We start from the raw sequence: 20,409 nt of genomic DNA, 5'->3' as shown, positions 1-20,409 counted from the left end.
ACTATGGGCCATAAGCCAAATCTTCCTTTCTTAGGTCATTGAAATTAATATAAGCTTCGTGAGTGATTAGAAGTAATCTTCCAAACTACTCTCCCCTCCTTCCATACCAAAGCCCAAAACCATGACCTCCTCCAACTCTTTCCTCCTCCTTGCGGCCATCGCCGGATTCCTCCTCTTGCCGGCTTCATCGCTCTCGGCCTCCACCTTCTTCTTCCCTCCGCCTCCGCCCACCATTAACCCCTGGCTCCCCTTCCGGAACCTCTCCGGCTGCCACCGCGGCGACGACAACCCCGGCCTCGCCGGCCTCAAGCATTATCTCAAGCACTTCGGCTACCTCCCTACTTCGTCCATGAACTCCACCGACTCCTTCGACGACGCACTTGAGATCGCCATCCGGTCGTACCAACGCTTCTTCGGCCTCAACGCCACCGGCGAGATCGACGAGCCTACCGTCGACCAACTCATGGCCCCTCGCTGCGGCGTCGCCGACTTCGTCAACGGCTCGTCAGCCCTCCCTGGACGCAACCTGTACGCCTACTTCCCGGACGCTCCTACTTGGCCCTTCTGGCGCCGCAACCTCAAGTACGCCATCACCGCCACCTCCGACGTCCCCATCGACCGCGCCGTCCTCAAGGCCGTCTTCGCCCGCGCCTTTGGGCGGTGGTCCGCCGCGACCACGCTGACGTTCGAGGAGACGGACTCGGCGGCGGACGCCGACATAACGATCGGTTTCTACCGGGGCGCGCACGGGGACGGGGAGCCGTTCGACGGGGTGCTGGGCACGCTGGGGCACGCCTTCTCGCCGACGGACGGGCGGCTCCACCTGGACGCCGCGGAGGCGTGGGTGGCCGAGGGGGACATGACGAAGGGCAGCTCAGACGTGGCGGTGGACCTGGAGTCGGTGGCGGTCCACGAGATCGGGCACCTGCTGGGACTAGGCCACTCGGCGGCCGCCGACGCCATAATGTACCCGGCAATCAACACACGGACTAGGAAGGTGGAGCTGACGACCGACGACGTCGAGGGGATACAGAGTTTGTACGGAAGCAACCCGAACTACCGAGGCGCGATGCCGTCGGCACCGTCGACCAGCAGCCCGGAGACGAACGGTGGAGCGCCTGCGCGGAGGTGGCGGGACAGGTTGGCTTCGACCGTTATAGCGGTTGGGTTGTCGTTGCTTTTACGGTAGTGGTAGAAGTCTTTTAGGTTTTGTTCTACGTAGGGATTCATTCACATCTTATTACACCATTTCTTTCCATTTTCAAATATTTATTTTGTAATTTATATATTATACATAGTCTACAAGAAAGTTTATCTTCTTTTAATTGGTATTCTCAAACAAAATTTGGGGATTTTATTGTAGTTTAGCCACTAGCCAGTTGGATTATTTCATGTTACCATCAAATCAAATCAAATCAAATCAAATCAAATCAAATCGGAACTATGAGTTTATATATTAATTTTTGAATGATCATCATCTAGATTTACAATATCTCCAAGTGATCGGTAATTATCATTATTCTATGAGATTTATAAAAGGGATTTTAATTTTTATGTGGTATTTCTTTGTGTCATCCCATTCTCCAACTCATGCGTAAATGTTTTTATTTGAATATTAGAAGAGGAATACAATTTCTGTTCAACTATTCAATTAAATTTTATTATCAAATATAATTTTAATTTAATAATTGATAAGAACTCCTATCTAATGCTTTAGATAGGAGTGATGGGATAGCGGGAAAAAAAGAAATAGAGAAACAGATATTATAAATTATCAAATTTAATATGTGTTTTAGTTTTGAAATATCTTCTCTATTCTCCTTTATTGACATTCCTATATATATATATATATATATATATATATATATATATATATATATATATATATATATATATATATATATATATGATTTTTTTTGTTAATTATCATATTTTCTTTAGATTTTTCAAGATTGAATTAGTTCAAGATAAATTAAGAGAGAGAGAGAGAGCAACTCCTATCGCTAATCTCAAAGTCAAAAAAGATAGATTAATAAAGAGCAAATCACGTTGAGAATCTTTTTAGAGAAAGAAATAAGATGATGAAAGAGAAACTACTAGAGAGAGAAAATCCAATGAGAAAAAAAACTTGAGGAGAGAGAGATTATGGAAATAGAAAATTATAGAGAGATAAACTATAGAGAGAAAAAATATACAAAATCATGACAATCACTAAATAAGAGAAGATATCAAGATTAAGAAAACAATCGACACGATAGATTGTACTCGGACAAAGATGATCAGAAAAAATTACCATGACATCAATTAGTTGATAGAAAAAGACCACCACAACATCAATTAATTGATAGAGAAAGATCAACGGATTGAAAGCTTGATCACTTGCAAAAGAGAACATTGAATGTCTAGATGATGATTTTTATAATTTATTTTGGATCTTGTTATTATTTAGAATTAATGAAAAAGATTAATAGAGATTAAAATTTATGATGATAACTTTCTCAATGCAAAAGGTTTAAAAGAATCCTTGGATAGTTTTAAAGATGTAATATATGATAAAGATATTATATCAATCTTTGAAGAACAAAAAGAAAAGTTAGTTTTTAACGAAGAAGAAAACAAAAGAACACTAAAGCTTATCTCTCAATCAATACTATTGAAGTATTAATTAATGGATCTCTAGATGTAACATCCTACTCCTAATCCCATCGATACCCTAGTATCATGTCATTTTTTAATTCTTTTACTACTATCAATAATAGTGTAACAAAAAATAGATAATCTTAAAAATAAAATCTATTAATTTACTAAATATAATGATAGAGTTTTCCTGTACATAATGATTTTGATACTTGTATATAATAATAACCTATAACCAAAAGAAAAACATACCCACACAATATGTCTAAAGATTATACATATATAAATGTCCATAGGATATTGTTTATATCTACACTAGTATGGACTTATATGTGTTCACTTTCTTGTCCAATGGTGAGATATCAATATATTTACTTATAAAATAAGATCTAAGTTATCACTCAGTAAGTATAAACCTTTATAGCTTTATTTAGGTAAGCATATATCATGTCATATTATAATATGTGAAAATCATCAGTAAAAGATATTTGATTGTAAATCTCTTATTCTATGACCTTTTTTTGCAAATATAGTCCTACGATGTAACATATGCAAAATAAAAAGGTAAAATTCTACATCGAAATAATTCAAAGTACTTATATGCATATATAAAAAACATAACAAATTTATAAATTTTACTCCCCATATCATAATATATATGTGCACTCTCACACCTCATATCATTATAATATATATGTGCACTCTTACACCACTTATCATAATATATATGTGTACTTCTACATCGTATGTTATAATACATACATATACTTTCACACCATATGTCATAGCATATACATGTATCGTAAGTAATTACATATCATGCATTCACACACTACATGTCATAAAAAAACACATACACTCTCACATCACATATCATTATATATATGCATACATACAAGATATTTTTATCATAATTCATATATTTTTATGCTTATAAAATATATACATTCACACTTAGCTCATACCTTACTCATGACAATCATATCAAAATGTATTATGAATATGATAATTTATACGATCATTATTCTATAGCAAATTAAACTTATATTTACCTGATTTAACTTAAAAGTGAAGATGATAGTAAAAGGACACATTCCTTAATGATTAAGTATGCTAGCGAGTGGTACATCTATTTGTTAAGATCGAGTCGACACTAAAGGGGGGGAGGGGGGGGGGGTGAATTAGTGCAGTGGATAAAAACGTCAGTTAGAAATTTCTTAGTATGATAAAATCCGATCTCGAAAGATAACTTGAAATTGAATGCTTGTTCATAAGCGTAGTAAAGCAAATTAAGGAGGAAGTGAAGCAATTCTAAAGTAAGTAAATGACAATAATAGAAATGCACATCGATTTATAGTGGTTCGATCGTCGTGACCTACATCCACTCTCGATTCCTCTTCACTCAAGGCTACCAACTTTCACTACCGATCTTCTTTCAATGGGTGAAGATCAACTATCTTTTTACACTCAATTCTCCTTTTAATAAGTTCAGGATAGAACTTTTACACCCCCATTTACTCCTCTCTTAAACCACACTAATACTTAGAGCTTGAGATGAGTTCTCACAAGATTACAATAGCATATTTCTACTTTTTTACTCTCAATTCTCATATATGTTAACCAAGGATGAGAGAGGTATTTATATGCCTCAAGTAGATTCAAACTTGGAGTCTAAAAGTGTCTTATCCCTAGTTTTCGGGGTACTAGCGATACCACCGCTTCACAGTCTTGGAGACTCTACCACTGACAGTTCCACTAGTTTGGGTCACTGTTTGGGCATTTCACTTGGCCCAACACAGCTCAAACTTGGGCTCGATTGGCCCCTAATTGTGTTGGCCCAATTTCAACCCAATTACACCTAAAACCTACTTCGATATAGACAATTATTACAAAGCTAATAAAATGTTGTCCGGCATGTCATTGGTTCATCGACGCCTTATTTGATTTTTTCGGTGCATCGTTCTCTCTTACGCCCTATTACCTAATCGATCAGTTGACCTTCGCAACTTCGATTTCTTTGGCGTAATTTCGCTCTTCTTGGCTCGATGCCCAAGCCCATGGCCTGAAGCCTTCTGCTGATACGTCGACCGATCCTCCGGCTCGACATCCAATCTTTTGACAATTTTTACTCCGAACCAACATGATTCTTCCTGCTTTTAATTGTTTCTCCCTGATCGAAGCTTTCTACGTCACTCAAAATGTATATCAGATCATAAACACTATCAATTGGTTTCATCATCAAAATTCAAGATTCAATAATCTCCCTCTTTTTAGTGATGACAATCGATTGATGATAGAGTTAACTTTAACTCCCCCTATCAATATGCCATATTGATAGAGCCTTGAATTCAAGTTGAATTCAAGTCCAAGCAATATTTCATCATGAATATATGCAACACATTATATACATATCATTGCATTGCATGCGTCATTATCATAATGATATTTTAAATTATTATTAATATAAATATTATATGGTATCAAAATATCAAAATATATTACATCCTACCAATGTATGATTCTCATATCATCATATCTTCTCCTCCTTTGTCATCAACAAAAAGGAGAAGCGCAACTATCTTTTAGAGATATGAATGCTTAGCTATTTAATAAATTTTTCATTACTTTAGCTATTGAGTTTCTTTCTTCTCTTTTGAGAAGTGCAAGATAGTTTGGTTTTGCATTTTCTTAAAGTGTGCAAGTTAGTAAGTTTTTTTTCTTTTTGCAATATGCAAGTTTTCAAATTTTGTACAAGATAGCATGTTTTTGCATCTTCTTGAAATGTATAACTTAGCAAACATTACTTTTCTTGATATTTGCAAGATAGCACTTCTTACATCTCTTTTAAGATAAGCAAGCTTGCAAGTTTACCTCTCCTTGCGATGTGCACGCTAGCATGATTTGGTTCTTCTTGAATTATGCTAGCTAGAAAATTTAGGTTCTCTTTTGAGATGTGCACACTAGCAATTCTTTCTCCCCTTTTGTCATTGACAAAAAGAGGGGAATAACAATAAAATAATACAATTAATTTATCTTTACATCAATTTTTAAATTATCACATAAAGGATAACAAGAAAAGTTTGATGATGAGATATATTTACATAGTAAAAAATCATATCATGAAAGGTAAGATCATATGAATATCAAAAAACATGATTCATTTTTATAAATATTTTTTAATAAAATACAAGAAATCATTCAAGAATAAAAAGTGAGGGATCTTAATTCATATAAAGAAACTATCAAGTTTTGATTCCAAAAATTCAAGATCGATCATGATATAGATAAAAGCATTCCTATAAAAAAAAAGGAGTCATAGAGAACACATAAAGTATTTCGATTTATGTATAATATATCTCAATTTATTATGAATCAAAAAAAAATTATGATTCTAAAAAATCATGATTCATTTGGATAATTTATCTTTTTAGTAATTAGCATAAAGAAACATGGGAGTTAAAAAACAAGATCTTGATTCATAGAAAAATCTCATGTATCAAATATCGAGAAATCAACATCATGATTTGGATAAAAAAATAAATCTTAACTCATAAAGTTTTCTTATATGAAATGCCAAGTCATCATCATTATTATGTTGGGCATGATACTAAATTAATAAATTTTTAAATCAACATTAGTTGGATATGCATGATACCAAAACATGATTTCAAATCTTCAACATATAAAGTGAATAATTTCAAACTATTACAAATCATTATCAAGGTCATAGTTTGTTTGCATAAGTTTCTTCTTTAGTAAATGGTAAAAAGAAATTATCAAAGATAAAAAATATTTTGATTCTCATAAAAGATAGCTCAAGTAGAAAAATCAAAAGAAAGTTTATGATTTGGTTGAAAAATTTTCATTCAAATTTAAATCATCAAAATCACTTTTAAAAAAATTCAATGAAAGTAACGTAAATAGATTCACACAAGAACTTGATTCATGTATAATGTTTCAATTTATCATGAATCATAAAAAAAATTAGAGTATCAAGTGACCTAATCATGATTCATGTGACAAAAAGATTATTGATTCATGCATTTAAAACATTATTACTTCAACTCATCATGCATAGTTTTAAAATAAAAAATCATCAAATATGATGCAAATATTTATTTTCAAAATGCATTCCCTTTTTGTTGTTTCAATTTAAGTGATTTGATTTCATGCAAGCATGTCTTTGTCCTTTTTTATACCAAATCAAAACATATATCATCGTTTAAAATGAAAGTGTAAGATTTATCACAAAAATCATCAAGATCAATAAATCACAAAAATCATCATGTATAACTTCAAAATCTCATGCATAGAATAAAATCATGAAGCATTGCATCAAAAATTTTAATATTTTCATTACATTATTACATCATTGTACATCATTAAATCATCAAAATTAATTTTATCAAACATAAAGTATTTTCAAAATCATTTTGTTTATTATAGTAATGCATTTTCTTTTTAAGTGAATCTAATTTTTCATGCTTAGTGCTAAGAATTAACATACAATTTTCATGATATATATGTATATATATTTAAAACTAATCTTGAAAAGCATTAAGTAATTACATGATAAGGAAAAAGAGATTCGATTGAGTCGCTTACCTTGTTGACGAAAGCCATCAAAGCGTAGTTCGCCACCTTGCCCTTGTTGGTTTGCTCCTCGTCTTCGGATGAGCTTGATTCATCTTTTGACAACTTTTTCTTTAGTTTTATATACTCATTTTTGTAGTGACCCGGCTTCTTGCATTCAAAGCAAGAAGTTGTGTTCTTTTTAAGTTTGTTTTTATTCTTTGATTCTTGTTTCATAAACTTTTTAAGTTTTATTGTTAAGAGTTCAAAGTCATCATCACTTGAGCTTTCGCTCGAGTGGTCTTCTTGAGTATTAAGTGCTAAATCCTTCTTGTTCTTTGGAAAGTTATTCTCAAGTTTGTCATGTGCCACATAAGTCATTTCATAGGTCATTAAAGACCCAATAAGTTCATCAAATGAAAAATAGTTCAAATCCTTCGTTTCTTGTATTGTTATTACTTTCGGATCCCAATTTTTAAAAAGAGATCTTAGAATCTTGTTTACAAGTTCAAGATTAGAAAAAGATTTACCAAATACTTTTAAATCATTGACGACATCCGTAAAATAGTTTCACTTGGTTCCGTTCGAAATAATTCAAAATCATGCATCAAAAGATTTATTCTAGACTCTTTTACCCTATTAATGCTTTTGTATGTGATTTCAAGTGTATGCTAAATATCATGCATAGTTTTGCAAATAGAAACACAATTAAATTCATTTTTATCTAAGGCGCAAAATAAATCATTTATAGCTTTGACATTCAAAGAGAAAGTCTTCTTCTCCAATTCATTCCAATCATTCATTGGAAGAGAAGACTTTTGAAATATGTTTTCGATACTATTGCATAAATCGAGATTAAACGAAAGCAAAAAAACTCTCATCTGAATTTTTCAATAAGTAGTCCGTCCCATTGAACATAGGAAGATGAATGATAGAGTGACCCTCTTAAAATCCGTAAAGAACCATTTCTCTTAGGTGTTAAACCAAATGAGAAAAGAACGTGGCTCTGATACCAAATATTAGGATCGAGTCGATACTTGGGGGGGGGATGTCAATTAGTGCAGTGGATAAAAACGTCGGTTTGAAATATCTTCATACGATAAAAATCGATCTCGAAAGATAACTTGAAATTGAATGCTTGTTCGTAAGCATAGTGAAAGCAAAGTAAGGAAGAAGTGAAGCAATTGTAAAGTAAGTAAATGATAATAATAGAAATGCACACTGATTTATAGTGGTTCAATCGTCGTGACCTATATCCACTCCTGATTCCTCTTCACTCGAGGCCATCAGCTTCCACTATAGATCTTCTTTCAATGGGCGAAGATCAACAATCTTTATATACTCGATTCTCCTTTTGACAGGTTCAGGAGAGAACCTTTACACCCCCACTAACTCATCTCTTAAACCACACTAACACTTAAAGCTTGAGAGAAGTTCTCACAAGATAATAATAGTATTTTTCTAATTTTTTATTCTCGATTCTTATGTATGTTAACCTGAGAGAGGTATTTATAAGCCTTAAGTGGATTCAAATTGGAACCTAAAAGTGTCTCATCCCCAGTTTTCGGGGACTGACGATACCACCGCCTGTGTTGGGCGGTACCACCACCCATAGCATTGACACTAGGTAGTACCACCGCTTGGGAGACTATGTCTAGGCGGTACCACCGCCCAAACTAGTGGTACCACCGCTTGACAGTCTTGGAGACTGAGTCTGGGCTGTACCACTACCCAAACTAGCGGTACCATAGCCTGACATAGTCTCGGAGATTGTCCCACCGACGGTTCCACCAGTTTGGGTCATTGTTTGAGCCTTTCACTTGGCCCAACATAGCCCAAACTTAGGCCTAATTGACCCCTAATTGAATTGGCCCAATTCCAACCTAATTATGCTTAAAATCTATTTCAATCTAGACAATTATTATAAAGCTAATCAAATATTGTCCAACATGTCATTGGTTCATCGATGCCTCATCCGATTCTTCGGTGCATTGTCCTCTCTTGCGGTCTATTGTCCAATCGGTTAGTTGACCTCCGTAACTTCAATTTTCTTGGTGCAATTTTTGCTCTTCTTAGCCCGATGCCCGAGTCAATGGCCTGAAACCTTCTGCCGATACGTTGACCGATCCTTCGACTCGACGTACAATCTTCTAACATGTTTCACTCTAGCCCAACATGATTCTTCCTACTTTTAATTGTCTCTCCCTGATCGAAGCTTCCTGCGTTACTCAAACGCAAATCAGATTATAAATACTATCAACTGGTTTCATCATCAAAATACGAGATTCAACACTATTAAATTAGGAGCATAAGATAATGAGATGCCTTAATTAAGAACATTACATGTTCAACTATTGATTTATAATAATTCATAATTTTTTTTGATAAAATCCCTTATAACATAGAGTATATTCAACCTAAAAGTTTATTGCACAATTCTATGAATAAATTTTATTTCACTATTTTAACGAACCAAATGATTTTAAATTATTATAAAATTTTATAAAAAATAAATGACATATAAAGCTAAATATATATTAATTTTTAACCTAAAATAGAATGCTAAACTATCCTTTTAATTTACTATGAACATATATTTTATTTTGTTGAAACTAGATTGAGAATATATGAATTTATAAATATTATATTTTAGCATGCAGAGATGATATTCACTCAATTCAAAATTTCACAGAATCCTAATGAAACGTTTTAAAACATATCAAAAGACAGAGTTTAATTATATCCCTAAAAGGGTCAATTCAACTTGAATAAAATCTCATCTAAGAAAATAGAGGATCCTAAGTACCTTAAATTAGGACACTTATAACTATCTGTATTGATTCCAGATTAAAGCCATAAGGCCATAGAACTATAAAAGATTCATACAAAATATATGCAAAAATTAAATATTAATTTAAAATCTAGGTTACTCAAAAGTAGTTAAGAAAATTAGTTTATAATAAAGAAAACTGAAATCTTTAAGTATAACAAGGGAAAGATTGAGTTTTTCTTACCTCAACTTTTGTTAGAGCTAGGGTTTCTTAGCTTCCATAAGAAAATCTAAGAGAATGACTAAAGAAAATAAAAAAAGGTCATGGGTTATGTTGGTAAAGAGGATAAGGTCAAAATAAAGTAGAGATGAATCTTATATCTAAGTTTAAATCTCGACCTTATTTCAAGTTGTTTATTTTTCTTCTTTTACTAATATAATTATAAGATTATAGCAACTTTAATTAAGTTTAATTTAGTTTGACAAAGATGATATCTTTGATCTAATCTTATTCTTTAATCTTGTATCTCAATATTTTTAGTATAGCACTCCTTTTTTATTTATATTTATATTTAATTTTTTTATTACTCCATCCATATCTAAGCAATTTATTATTCTCAATATACATACTGTTTAAAACTCAAACCTTTTTAACTTTAATTTTGTTCAAACATGTAAACCTCGAGATTTACTTGAGATCGATTATAATTTAATTATTACTTTTAGTTATAATATGTATGCTTATTATTACTATAACTTAATCAAATACTCAAATTCACTAATATACTTAAGCTTATTATGTCCAAAGATCATCTTTTTTATTGTAAAATATATTTAAAGTAAACATTGATTCGCTCAACTAATATTTCATAAAACATTGAGAATAAAATTTTTAAAAAATATGTACTTTAATTTTAAAAGTAAAAAAAAAGAGCATGTTATTTATTATATTTATAGAGTATAGACATCATAAATTATATCACTAAGAGTAATATATACATATTATTTATATTTCTACTTATATGCAAGTTGTAATTTAGTGTATGTAAGATTCGGACATTGTACTAGAGCTAATATTATGAGAGAATCCTAGTTGATTTTAAAATATATTTATGAAACAGGTATATGTCCTCTTGCATTATCTCAAGGTAAATTAGAAAAAAATACATAATATAAAACTAGAAGAAAGTGAAGATATTTTAGTAGGAGAAGATAAATAAGATATCTCATCAAATATGATAAATTCCACCAATATTATTCCTATTGAGATTGGTGATGCCAAGATCATGTAAAAATAAGATTCAGATGTGAATAGTATTAATTTTAGTTGAGTAGATATTTTTTTTACCAGAAGCATAAAAGTATTTTTATCTCCTTATGAAAAAAGAAAATTTATAAAGTCGATCATTATATATTTAAAAGCAGATATTGCTAATGTTGATACCAAGATCATCATTATTCAAGCTCTAGAAGCTATAAAGATTAATGAACATTTTATGATAAAGGAGTTAAATATTTCTATAGATGATTATATTAATCAGATTGATTTTATATTTAGAGATTGGTTCAAGAAATTTGAAAAGCTTGATTCTAAACAAATCAGAGTTTTATAATTGATAAAGGCACATCGGGAACATGGATAACTTTTTATGAGTTGTAGGATTCATAATTTAGAGATTCCAAAAAATATTACACATAATAATGATATCAAAGGAGATATCATCAAGTTTCATGGCATTCCAAATGTTTTTACAAAGTTTAATTTAGGGGAGGATGCCTAAATATTTAATAAAACTTTATAATTAAATACGATCATGGTTTAGGAGTCTTACTCAAGATAGAAATTTCTATAAAGAGTTAAAATCTTAGGTTTATTATAAAAGGGATATATGAGATAGTTATCGTGTTTAATATAAGTTTTAATTTTAAAGTATCTTTTATATTCTCCTCTATTAATATCCATCATGTTTATAAGATATTTTTTAATATTTTTAAAATTCTCTTCTAGATACATTAATACAAAGTGCTCATCTACGATTGGATTGAAAATGACACAAGCTTGAGACAATTTGATTATAAAAAAATATTTAAATGAAGGACATAATTAAAATAGATATAGATTAAGCTAAATATATTAAGCATAACAAACATTTCGTTCTTGTAGATTAGATAATTTTATTTTGATTGAGTTATTTTTACAAAGAAAGATGAAAAAGGGAAGTCAAAAAATCATTTTTTTTTAACTCTCTCAAATCAAAATTCCTTCCTTCCTTCCTACCTTCTCAAATGACAAAACAAGGAATTATAATTTCATATATTATCTTAATTGAATTCTGTGTAATAATCAATGAATCTTTTTTATTCTATATCTAAGCTTAATATACCCCATATGCTTTTATTATGTGTTATGTTTTTTTTTGTTGGGAAGATTGACAAATAACTAATACTGCCAATCAAGAAAAAAAAAAAAGGGTCCACCTCGAATAATATATGTCCAACTAATAAAACCTTAGACCATTCCAACTCAATAATATGTCCAACTCGATTGGGTCTACTACCTCAATCTTTTTGGAACTTTGTAGCATATTTCATAATATAAATAGAAAAGATTGGTTCTAGTCGTCCACCTTAGATGGACAATCCAATTCTGTCATCATCATCGAGTGACTTTTGACAATCCAAATCCATCTGTAGAAAAGATACACATCTTTAGCCACACATGGCCAACTTTGTGTATCAATCCATGTCTTCTTCTGATAAGGAAGAAGAAGAAAGGTTGATGTCTCCATTCACACACAAGCTCTAATCTTTTTATTGGGGAAATAGTAGGTGATGAGCTCTCACATATCATTCTCGTTTTCCATCTACAATGAAACTAGTAATCTATGAAGGAAGTAGTTCGAATCTTTCTTGCTCCATGCGGCACAGCGGCAGTCAGGCGGTATAGAGATGAGCGGGAAGCTTGGGCTCCGCGACGGCCTGCAGCGGCACCTTCCGGGTCGTCGACAGCCCAAAGATCTCCTCCATGCTCAGGTCCTCCGCCTTCGTCCCCGGCGGCAGCCGCCACTTGAAGCCATGCAGCAGGTTGGCCAGGCTCAGCTGGATCACCTTGAGGCCGAGGCTGTAGCCGGGGCACATGCGCCGCCCGGCTCCGAACGGCAGCAGCTGGAAGTCGTGCCCCTTCACGTCGATGGGGCTGCCGAGGAACCGCTCCGGTCGGAACTCCTCCGGGGCGTCCCAGATCGAGGGGTCCCGGCCGATGGTCCACACGTTTACCAACACGCGCGTCCCGGCGGGGATGTCGTAGCCGTCGAAGGTGGTGTGCTCGCGGGAGAGGCGGGGGACGAGCATGGGCGCCACCGGGTGCATCCTCATCGTCTCCTTGACGATGGCCTCCACGTACGGCAGCCGGTGCACCTCCTTCTCCTCAACCCACCGCTCCCGACCGACCACCCGGTCCAGCTCCTCCGTCGCCTTCTCCAAGACCTCGGGGTGCTTGAGCAGCTCGGAGATGGCCCATTCGACGGTCACGGCGGAGCTCTCGGTGCCGCCAGCGATCAAATCCTGGTGCATCAGTTCAATCATTGTGCATGTTAGAATCAGGATCAGCAATCAAATGATTCGAGTCGAAATCAAAGGAGAGAACAGACCTGAGTGAAGGCCTTGACGCCATGCCTCTCGAGCTTGACGTCCAAGTTGGGGTCGTCAGCGAGCTGCAGGAGCACGTCCACCATGTCCCTGGCCACGAACTCGTCCCCCTCGCGCCGCCGCCGCTGGTTGTGCTCGTCCAGCACGTGCTCCAGGAAGCGATCGAACCTCTTGCTTAGCTTCTTCATCCTCCTGATGTAGCCATGCAGGTCCAGGAAGTCGAGCCACGGAATGGAGTCGCCGATGTTCATGACCCCGTTGAGCAGGAACAGCTCGTCCAGCATCTGCTTGAACTCCTCGGGCGACACGATCGCCGCCGCCTCCGACCGGTCCAGGTACTTCTTCCCCAGCACCATGCGGCAGATGACGTTGAGGCTGACGGTGGAGAGGTGGTCCTTGAGAAGGACGGGCGCGCCGGTGGACTCGAACAAGCCCTGGAGGAGCGCGCGCACCTCCTCCACCCGTATGTACTCGTACGACTCCAGCCGCTTGGCGCTGAACAGCTCCAAGAGGCACATCTTGCGCGCCTGCCGCCAGTAGGCGCCGTACGGGGACCAGGTGATATCGGAGTAGTTGTAGGTGGTGTACTTCCCGGCGGCGGTCTTGGGGCGGGAGACGAAGCAGATGTCGTGGGTCTTGAGGAAGAACCTGGCCGCCTCCACGGAGGAACCGACGACGACGGGGAAGGAGCCGAAGCGGAGGTACATGAGGGGGCCATACTTTTGGGAAAGCGCGTGCAGGGACCGGTGTGGCAGCGAGCCGATCAGGTTGAGGTTGCCGATGATGGGCCACGGCCTCGGTCCCGGCGGCAGGTTGAGCTTACGCCGCCGACCGACGACAGCCATCAGGAGCACGCTAACTAGTATCATGCACAGGCATATGCTCCATGACAGAACATCCATCGGTGATCGCAGGAGCCAACAAAGAGAACAAGAAGGAGTTGGTGGTGGCTTGCAATGTGGAGAGGTCTCTATTTTTATAGTCAGAAAGGGTATGGATTTCTACTCTGCTCTTTCTTCATCCCATCCCTTGGAGCAATGGAGCCACAAGTCATTGATTTATGCTCCGCGAACATAAATCATAGTTTAATGCACTCCAATTCTTGTTCAATTGACTTATACCTAAAGAATAATCCAAACAAGTATTTCTCTTTAATTAATCCCTCTAGATCTAGATTTCTGAGATATCTAAAATAATTATCGGACAATCCAACCCTTAATATTCATGAAATTGGTTACCCACTTGAAATCTTTATCATCCAAATAATCCAAATTACATGAACAGTTTATGAATCTTCAGGTCCTTGAAATCTCTGTCACGATGGCAGTCCAGAGAAGAAGTCTATGATCACCACCAGACTGGTGTCAGTGTGGGCGATCTCCTTCCTCGAACTTGCATGTGAAGCTTCAGTTTCACTTGCAGACGCAATCTTGCAGGTCAACCAAGTAAACCTCCTCCCCATTGTCAATCTCTAATGTGTTCATTCGTGATCTCAAGCACTGACAAAGGTGAGTGCTGAAACTGATGGGAACTCGGACTCAGAAATCCTTTTTTAAGTTCATGTTTGAAGAGTATAATTGATTGGGAATTTGCTGCTAACTTTCCGTTGGAATATAAAAATGGAGACTTCAAGTCGAGAACGCATTCTCTCCACATATTCCTTACGATTTATCTTCTTCCATTCTCACGCCATTAAACAAAGAGATATGGTTCAGATATCACAACCAATAAACATTGTTGCAAGCAACAATGCGAGATCATGTTTACCACACTACCAAGGCCGTGGTTCCAAATATCAACCACATCGGCGCAGTATGATCGATCAATGATTATATCAAACGATATAAGCCGTTGAATTCTTTATATTTAAAATCATGATATAAAGAAAAAAATATTTGGATTGATTGAAAAATATTTAAAATCAATATTAGCTTATATGGTATATAATTTAAGTAAGTAAAATATATCATAGATTTGATTGAATAATTATTTTTTGTTTAATAAAAAAAGTTTAATTATAGTATGATTTTTCAGAAAATAAAAGGAAATATCATCAATTTGAAACTTCATATAATGAAAATCGATATCGAAAAGATGCTTGACTTGAAAGCGTGCTCGTAAGCATAGTGAAAGTAATAAGCAATTATTTCAGTTTGTAATATAAATGAAAAGCACGAAAGAAATGTAAACCAAGTTTTATAGTGGTTCGGTCGTTGTGACTTATACTAGTCATAGATGCCCTGCAAGCCAATCACGTGAGTGATAGCACGTGTGACTTGACACGTATTCTTTTTACTTATTATTATTTAATATTTTATCACTTTATATTGCCTAATACTTGAATATATTATGAAGTTCATAGACCTATGCAATGAGAATCTTATCGTGATGAGATCATGATAATGAAATCGATTCACATTTAAACACAGATCCTAAATAATCCCGGTCATAGGTTGCTCGAAAGGGACATCGAGATAATCAGACAAATGTTAGGAACGATTCAACTAAGTGGGGGGGGGGGGGGGGGGGGGTGAATTAGTGCAACGGTAAAAACATCGATTTCGAAAAATATTTGTTTGTTGAAAATCGATCAAAAAGATGTTAACTTAAAAATACTTTCGTAAGCGTGTAATGAGGAAGTAGAGCAGTGAGTAAGTAAGTTGGCTTGCAGCAAAGGTAAACAATAAAGTAGAAGGCAACAAACTGATTTTATAGTGGTTTAGTCATCGTGACCTACATCCACTCCCGATTCCTCTTTTGTCGAGGCCACCTATATCTACTAATGGTCTTCCTTCAATAGGCGAAGACTAACCACCTTCTTACACCCCTCTTCTCCTTTTCATATGTTTAGGAGACAACCTTTTACAAGCACTCACTCCTCCCTATACAAAATTCTAAACTTAGAACTTTAGAGGAGGGAATATCTTAAGTAATTACTATAACGTTTTCTCACTTTTAAATTCTCTGTGCTTGTATATATTAGCTAGTGATGAGAGGAGTATTTATAGGCATCAAGTGGATTCAAACTTGGAGCCTAAAATGATCTCATCCCAGGTTTCCTAGGTCCTAACGATACCACCGCCTGTGCTGGGTGGTACCACCACCTGCAGTACTGACAATGGATGGTACCATCGCTTGGGAGACTATGTTTGAGTGGTACCACTATCTAGACTATGGATAGCACCACCTGACAATCTCGGAGACTAAGTCTAGGTGGTACCACAACCCAGACTAGTGGTACCATCACTTGACATAGTCTCAGAGACTATACCACGATGATTCCACCTGTTGGCTCACTGTTTAGGCCTTTCACTTGGCCCAACACAGCCTAACCTTGGGCCCAATTGGCCCCTAATTAAGTTGGCTCAATTCCAACTTAATTATGTGCTAACTATGAAATTTAAGGCATACACTAAGCTAAATAAGTTCGGTTTCTTCCGGTGAGCTTTCGGTGATCTTCCGGCAAACTTCCGACGATCTCTTGGTAATGTTCTAGCGAACTCCCGGCAAGCTCCTGGACTTCATGAAGATCTTTTTGATGAGTTTCGATGAGCTTCTATGGCAAGCTTATGGACTTCTCAATTAATTCCGATAGAACTTCCGACGAACGTCCGGACTTCCGACAAACTCTCGAACTCCCAATAAAATCTCGTTCTTGACTCTGGGACTTTATTTTGCTTTATCCCTTGATCGCTATCATAATTAATCCTACACACTTAAAATCTACTTTGATCTAGATAATTATTATAAGGCTTAAATCAAATGTTGTCTGGCATGTCATTGGTTCATCGACGCTTCATCTGATTCTTCAGCGCATAGTCCTCTCTTGTGGCCTATTGCCCAATCAGCCAGTTGACCTCCATAACTTCGATTTCCTTGGTACAATTTATGCTCTTCTTGGCCCGATGCCCAAACCCATGGCCAGAAGCCTTCTGCCGATACGTCGACCGATCCTCCGGCTCGACATCAAATCTTCTGACATGTTCCATTCCGACCCAACATGATTTTTCCTGTCTTTATTGTCTCTCCCTCATTGAAGCTTCCTGCATCACTTAAAACACAAATCAAATCATAAACACTATCAATTAGTTTCATTATCAAAATCCGAGATTCAATAATCTCTCCATTTTTTATGATGACAACCAATTGATAACAGAGTTTAAACAAACTCCCCCTATCAATATAGCATATGTGAGATGAAACTTGAATTCAAGTTGAAGCAATATTTCATCATGAACATGTGCAACATAAAATTATGTATAATCAAATTTTTAATACATCATTCCATGCATGATCATTATAACTTCTCCCCCTTTGTCATCAACAAAAAGGAGAAGTGCAACTATACAAGATTTTGATATAAAATTTCAAATCATTACATAATTTTAAGTTTTATCATCATGCAAGCTAGCAAGTTTTTTTGTAAAAAATTTTACACCTTTTGATATATGCAAGATAGCAAGTTTTTGCATTTACTTGAAATATACAAGCTAGCATTTTTGCGTTTCTAGCAATTCTTTCTCTATGCAATTTGTAAGCTAGTAAATTTTATACATATGAAAGTTGGCAAAATTTTTGCATCTTGTGAGATGAGCAAGCTTTTTGCTTCTCTTTATGATGGAAACTAGCAACTTTTTCCTTCTTCATGAAGTATGCAAGCTAGCAAACTTCCATTAAATGTGCAAGATAGCATGTTTTTCTCCTTTGAGAAGTATAATTTTTTGCTTCTTTGCAAAGCGCAATCTAGTAAAATTTTACATCATTTTACAACATACAAGCTAGCAAATTTATATCATTTTAGAGTATATAAGCTAGCAAATTTTATACATATGAAAGTTAGCAAAATTTTGCATTTTGCAAACGAGCAAATTTTACTTTTCTTTGCGATGTGCATGCTAGCAAATCTTTCTCTTTTAAGATGTACACATTAGCAATTCTTTCTCCCCCTTTGTCATTAGCAAAAAAAGGGAAATAACAATATTGTGCAATTCATTTCCCTTTATGACAAAGATAAAGTGTCATTCTTATTTCAATATGTCATAATTGACATAAACCTTGGATTCAAATTGAATTCAAGTCAAAACAATTTTAATCATGATTCATATCATATGCAATACATCATCTAATAAAATCATAAGTATTGCATGCATCATTCCAAATAATAAATATTTCAAATCATGATTGTATGAAAATGTCAAATTACATTACATCCTACCATGCATGATCATAACTTCTCATTTGTATGCATCAATATAATATCATGAGTATTACATAATTTCATATAATCATATGAAGGATAACAAAAAAAAATTGATGATGAGATATACTTCATAAATACAAGGAATTATAAAAATTATATCAAGAAAGATGAAAATATCAAATCATGAATGCCATAAAACATGATTTATTTCAACAAATCTCTTCTTTTATAAATAGCAAAAAGAAACATAAGAGATCAAATGATATAATATCTTGATTTATGCATAAAATAATCTCAAGTTATAAATCCCAAAAAATTAAGATAAAGCTTATCAAAATCATTTTCAAGAGATTCATAAAAAAGACACAGATAGATTCATTAATCTCTCACTTTTTTTTCATCAATGATTCAATGATATACAAATCATAATTACAAAAGAGTCATAAAAAAATCATGACATAAAAGATTTTGATATAAAAGATCAATTCATGAGTAATTCATTTTGACAAATCTTCTCTTTTTAGTGTTTCAATTCATATAATTGATTTCATATAAGCATGACCAAATTTTTTATACCAAATAAAAATATTCATTAATGTTTAAAAATAAAAAAGAACTTTTATTATGGCAAAGATCGATAATCCATAAATCACAAGTATCATTATGCTTAGAATAAAATCATCTTGTACCAAAACTTTTAATATTTTTATTAAAACATCATGCATGATTTCATTGAACATAAGGCATCTTTAATCAAAATCGAAAAGCAATACAGAAATCAACATGATATACATTATTACTTCTTAAACATATACATAAGATTAATTTTACTAGGTCTACAAGCATTAGATTAACATTTAACATTTTGTTGTATTTTCATAAAACATGCAATTATCAATTTCAAAATTACTAGCATGATCCCAATATTTTTTTATTTATTTCTAAATTTTAAAAAATAACTCATGAAAAGTATCATGTAATTTCGAAATAAAAGAAAGAGATTTTGGTTACCTCATCGTCAAGAGTCATCAAAGCGAAGTTCACCACTTCGTCTTCATCGGTTTGCTCCTCATCTTCGAAGGTACTCATTTCATCTCAAAGTGCTTTCTCCTTCTTGCATTTATAGCAAGTAGTTGCATTCATTTTAAATTTATTTTTGTTCTTAGATTCTTGTTTTAAGAATTTTTTAAGCTTTATAGTCAAGAGTTCAAAGTCATAATTACTTAGCTTTCGCTCTAATGGTCGTTATTTGTTCTAAGTGTCAAATCTTTCTTATTATTTAAAAGGTCCTTCTGAAGTTCATCATGTTCAACATGTGCCATACAACTCATTTTATAGGTCATTAAAGACCCAATAAGTTCTTCGAGTGGAAAATGATTCAAGTTCTTTAATTATTGTATTATCGTTATTTTCGAATCCCAATTTTTAGAAAGCAATTGTAAAACTTTATTAACAAGTTCTAAATTCGAAAAACATTTGCCAAGAGCTTTTAAACTATTAATGACATCCGTACAATGGGTGTACATGTCACCAATAGTTTCGCTTGACTTCATACGAAATAGTTCAAAATTATGCATTAAAA

General features: G+C 34.8%; 2 protein-coding genes and 1 long non-coding RNA gene across 3 annotated transcripts; 2 read left to right on the top strand and 1 right to left on the bottom strand.

The window, feature by feature from the left end:
• Window positions 1–104: 104 nt before the first annotated feature.
• Window positions 105–1,467, top strand: LOC135648931 (metalloendoproteinase 2-MMP-like). Its single transcript, XM_065166956.1, has one exon. It carries the CDS (start codon window positions 122–124, stop codon window positions 1,187–1,189), a length of 1,068 nt encoding a protein of 355 aa, XP_065023028.1. The 5' UTR covers window positions 105–121; the 3' UTR covers window positions 1,190–1,467.
• Window positions 1,468–12,767: 11,300 nt separating this feature from the next.
• LOC135649026 (trimethyltridecatetraene synthase-like) lies at window positions 12,768–14,664 on the bottom strand. Its single transcript, XM_065167121.1, has 2 exons — window positions 13,630–14,664; window positions 12,768–13,543 (listed from the first exon to the last, which is right to left on the bottom strand). Exons 1-2 carry the CDS (start codon window positions 14,527–14,529, stop codon window positions 12,914–12,916), a joined length of 1,530 nt encoding a protein of 509 aa, XP_065023193.1. The 5' UTR covers window positions 14,530–14,664; the 3' UTR covers window positions 12,768–12,913.
• On the top strand, window positions 14,483–15,226 carry LOC135649027 (uncharacterized). Its single transcript, XR_010501163.1, has 2 exons — window positions 14,483–14,618; window positions 14,927–15,226. It is a non-coding gene; the product is annotated as an uncharacterized LOC135649027 (long non-coding RNA).
• The last annotated feature ends 5,183 nt before the right edge of the window (window positions 15,227–20,409 follow it).

This window comes from Musa acuminata, chromosome BXJ3-9, assembly GCF_036884655.1.
Source record: "Musa acuminata AAA Group cultivar baxijiao chromosome BXJ3-9, Cavendish_Baxijiao_AAA, whole genome shotgun sequence".
Lineage (NCBI taxonomy): Eukaryota > Viridiplantae > Streptophyta > Magnoliopsida > Zingiberales > Musaceae > Musa > Musa acuminata.
Note: the sequence above shows the minus strand (reverse complement) of the source record. Positions and strands in the feature narration are given on the sequence as shown.

What these genes read in the sequence shown, in the direction of transcription:
- LOC135648931 (XM_065166956.1), top strand. Translation starts at nt 122, where the DNA reads ATGACCTCCTCCAACTCTTTCCTCCTCCTTGCGGCCATCGCCGGATTC.
- LOC135649026 (XM_065167121.1), bottom strand. Translation starts at nt 14,529, where the DNA reads ATGGATGTTCTGTCATGGAGCATATGCCTGTGCATGATACTAGTTAGC. An exon ending in GCGTCAAGGCCTTCACTCAG is followed by an intron (nt 13,544 to 13,629) that starts GTCTGTTCTCTC and finishes CTGATGCACCAG; the next exon opens with GATTTGATCGCTGGCGGCAC.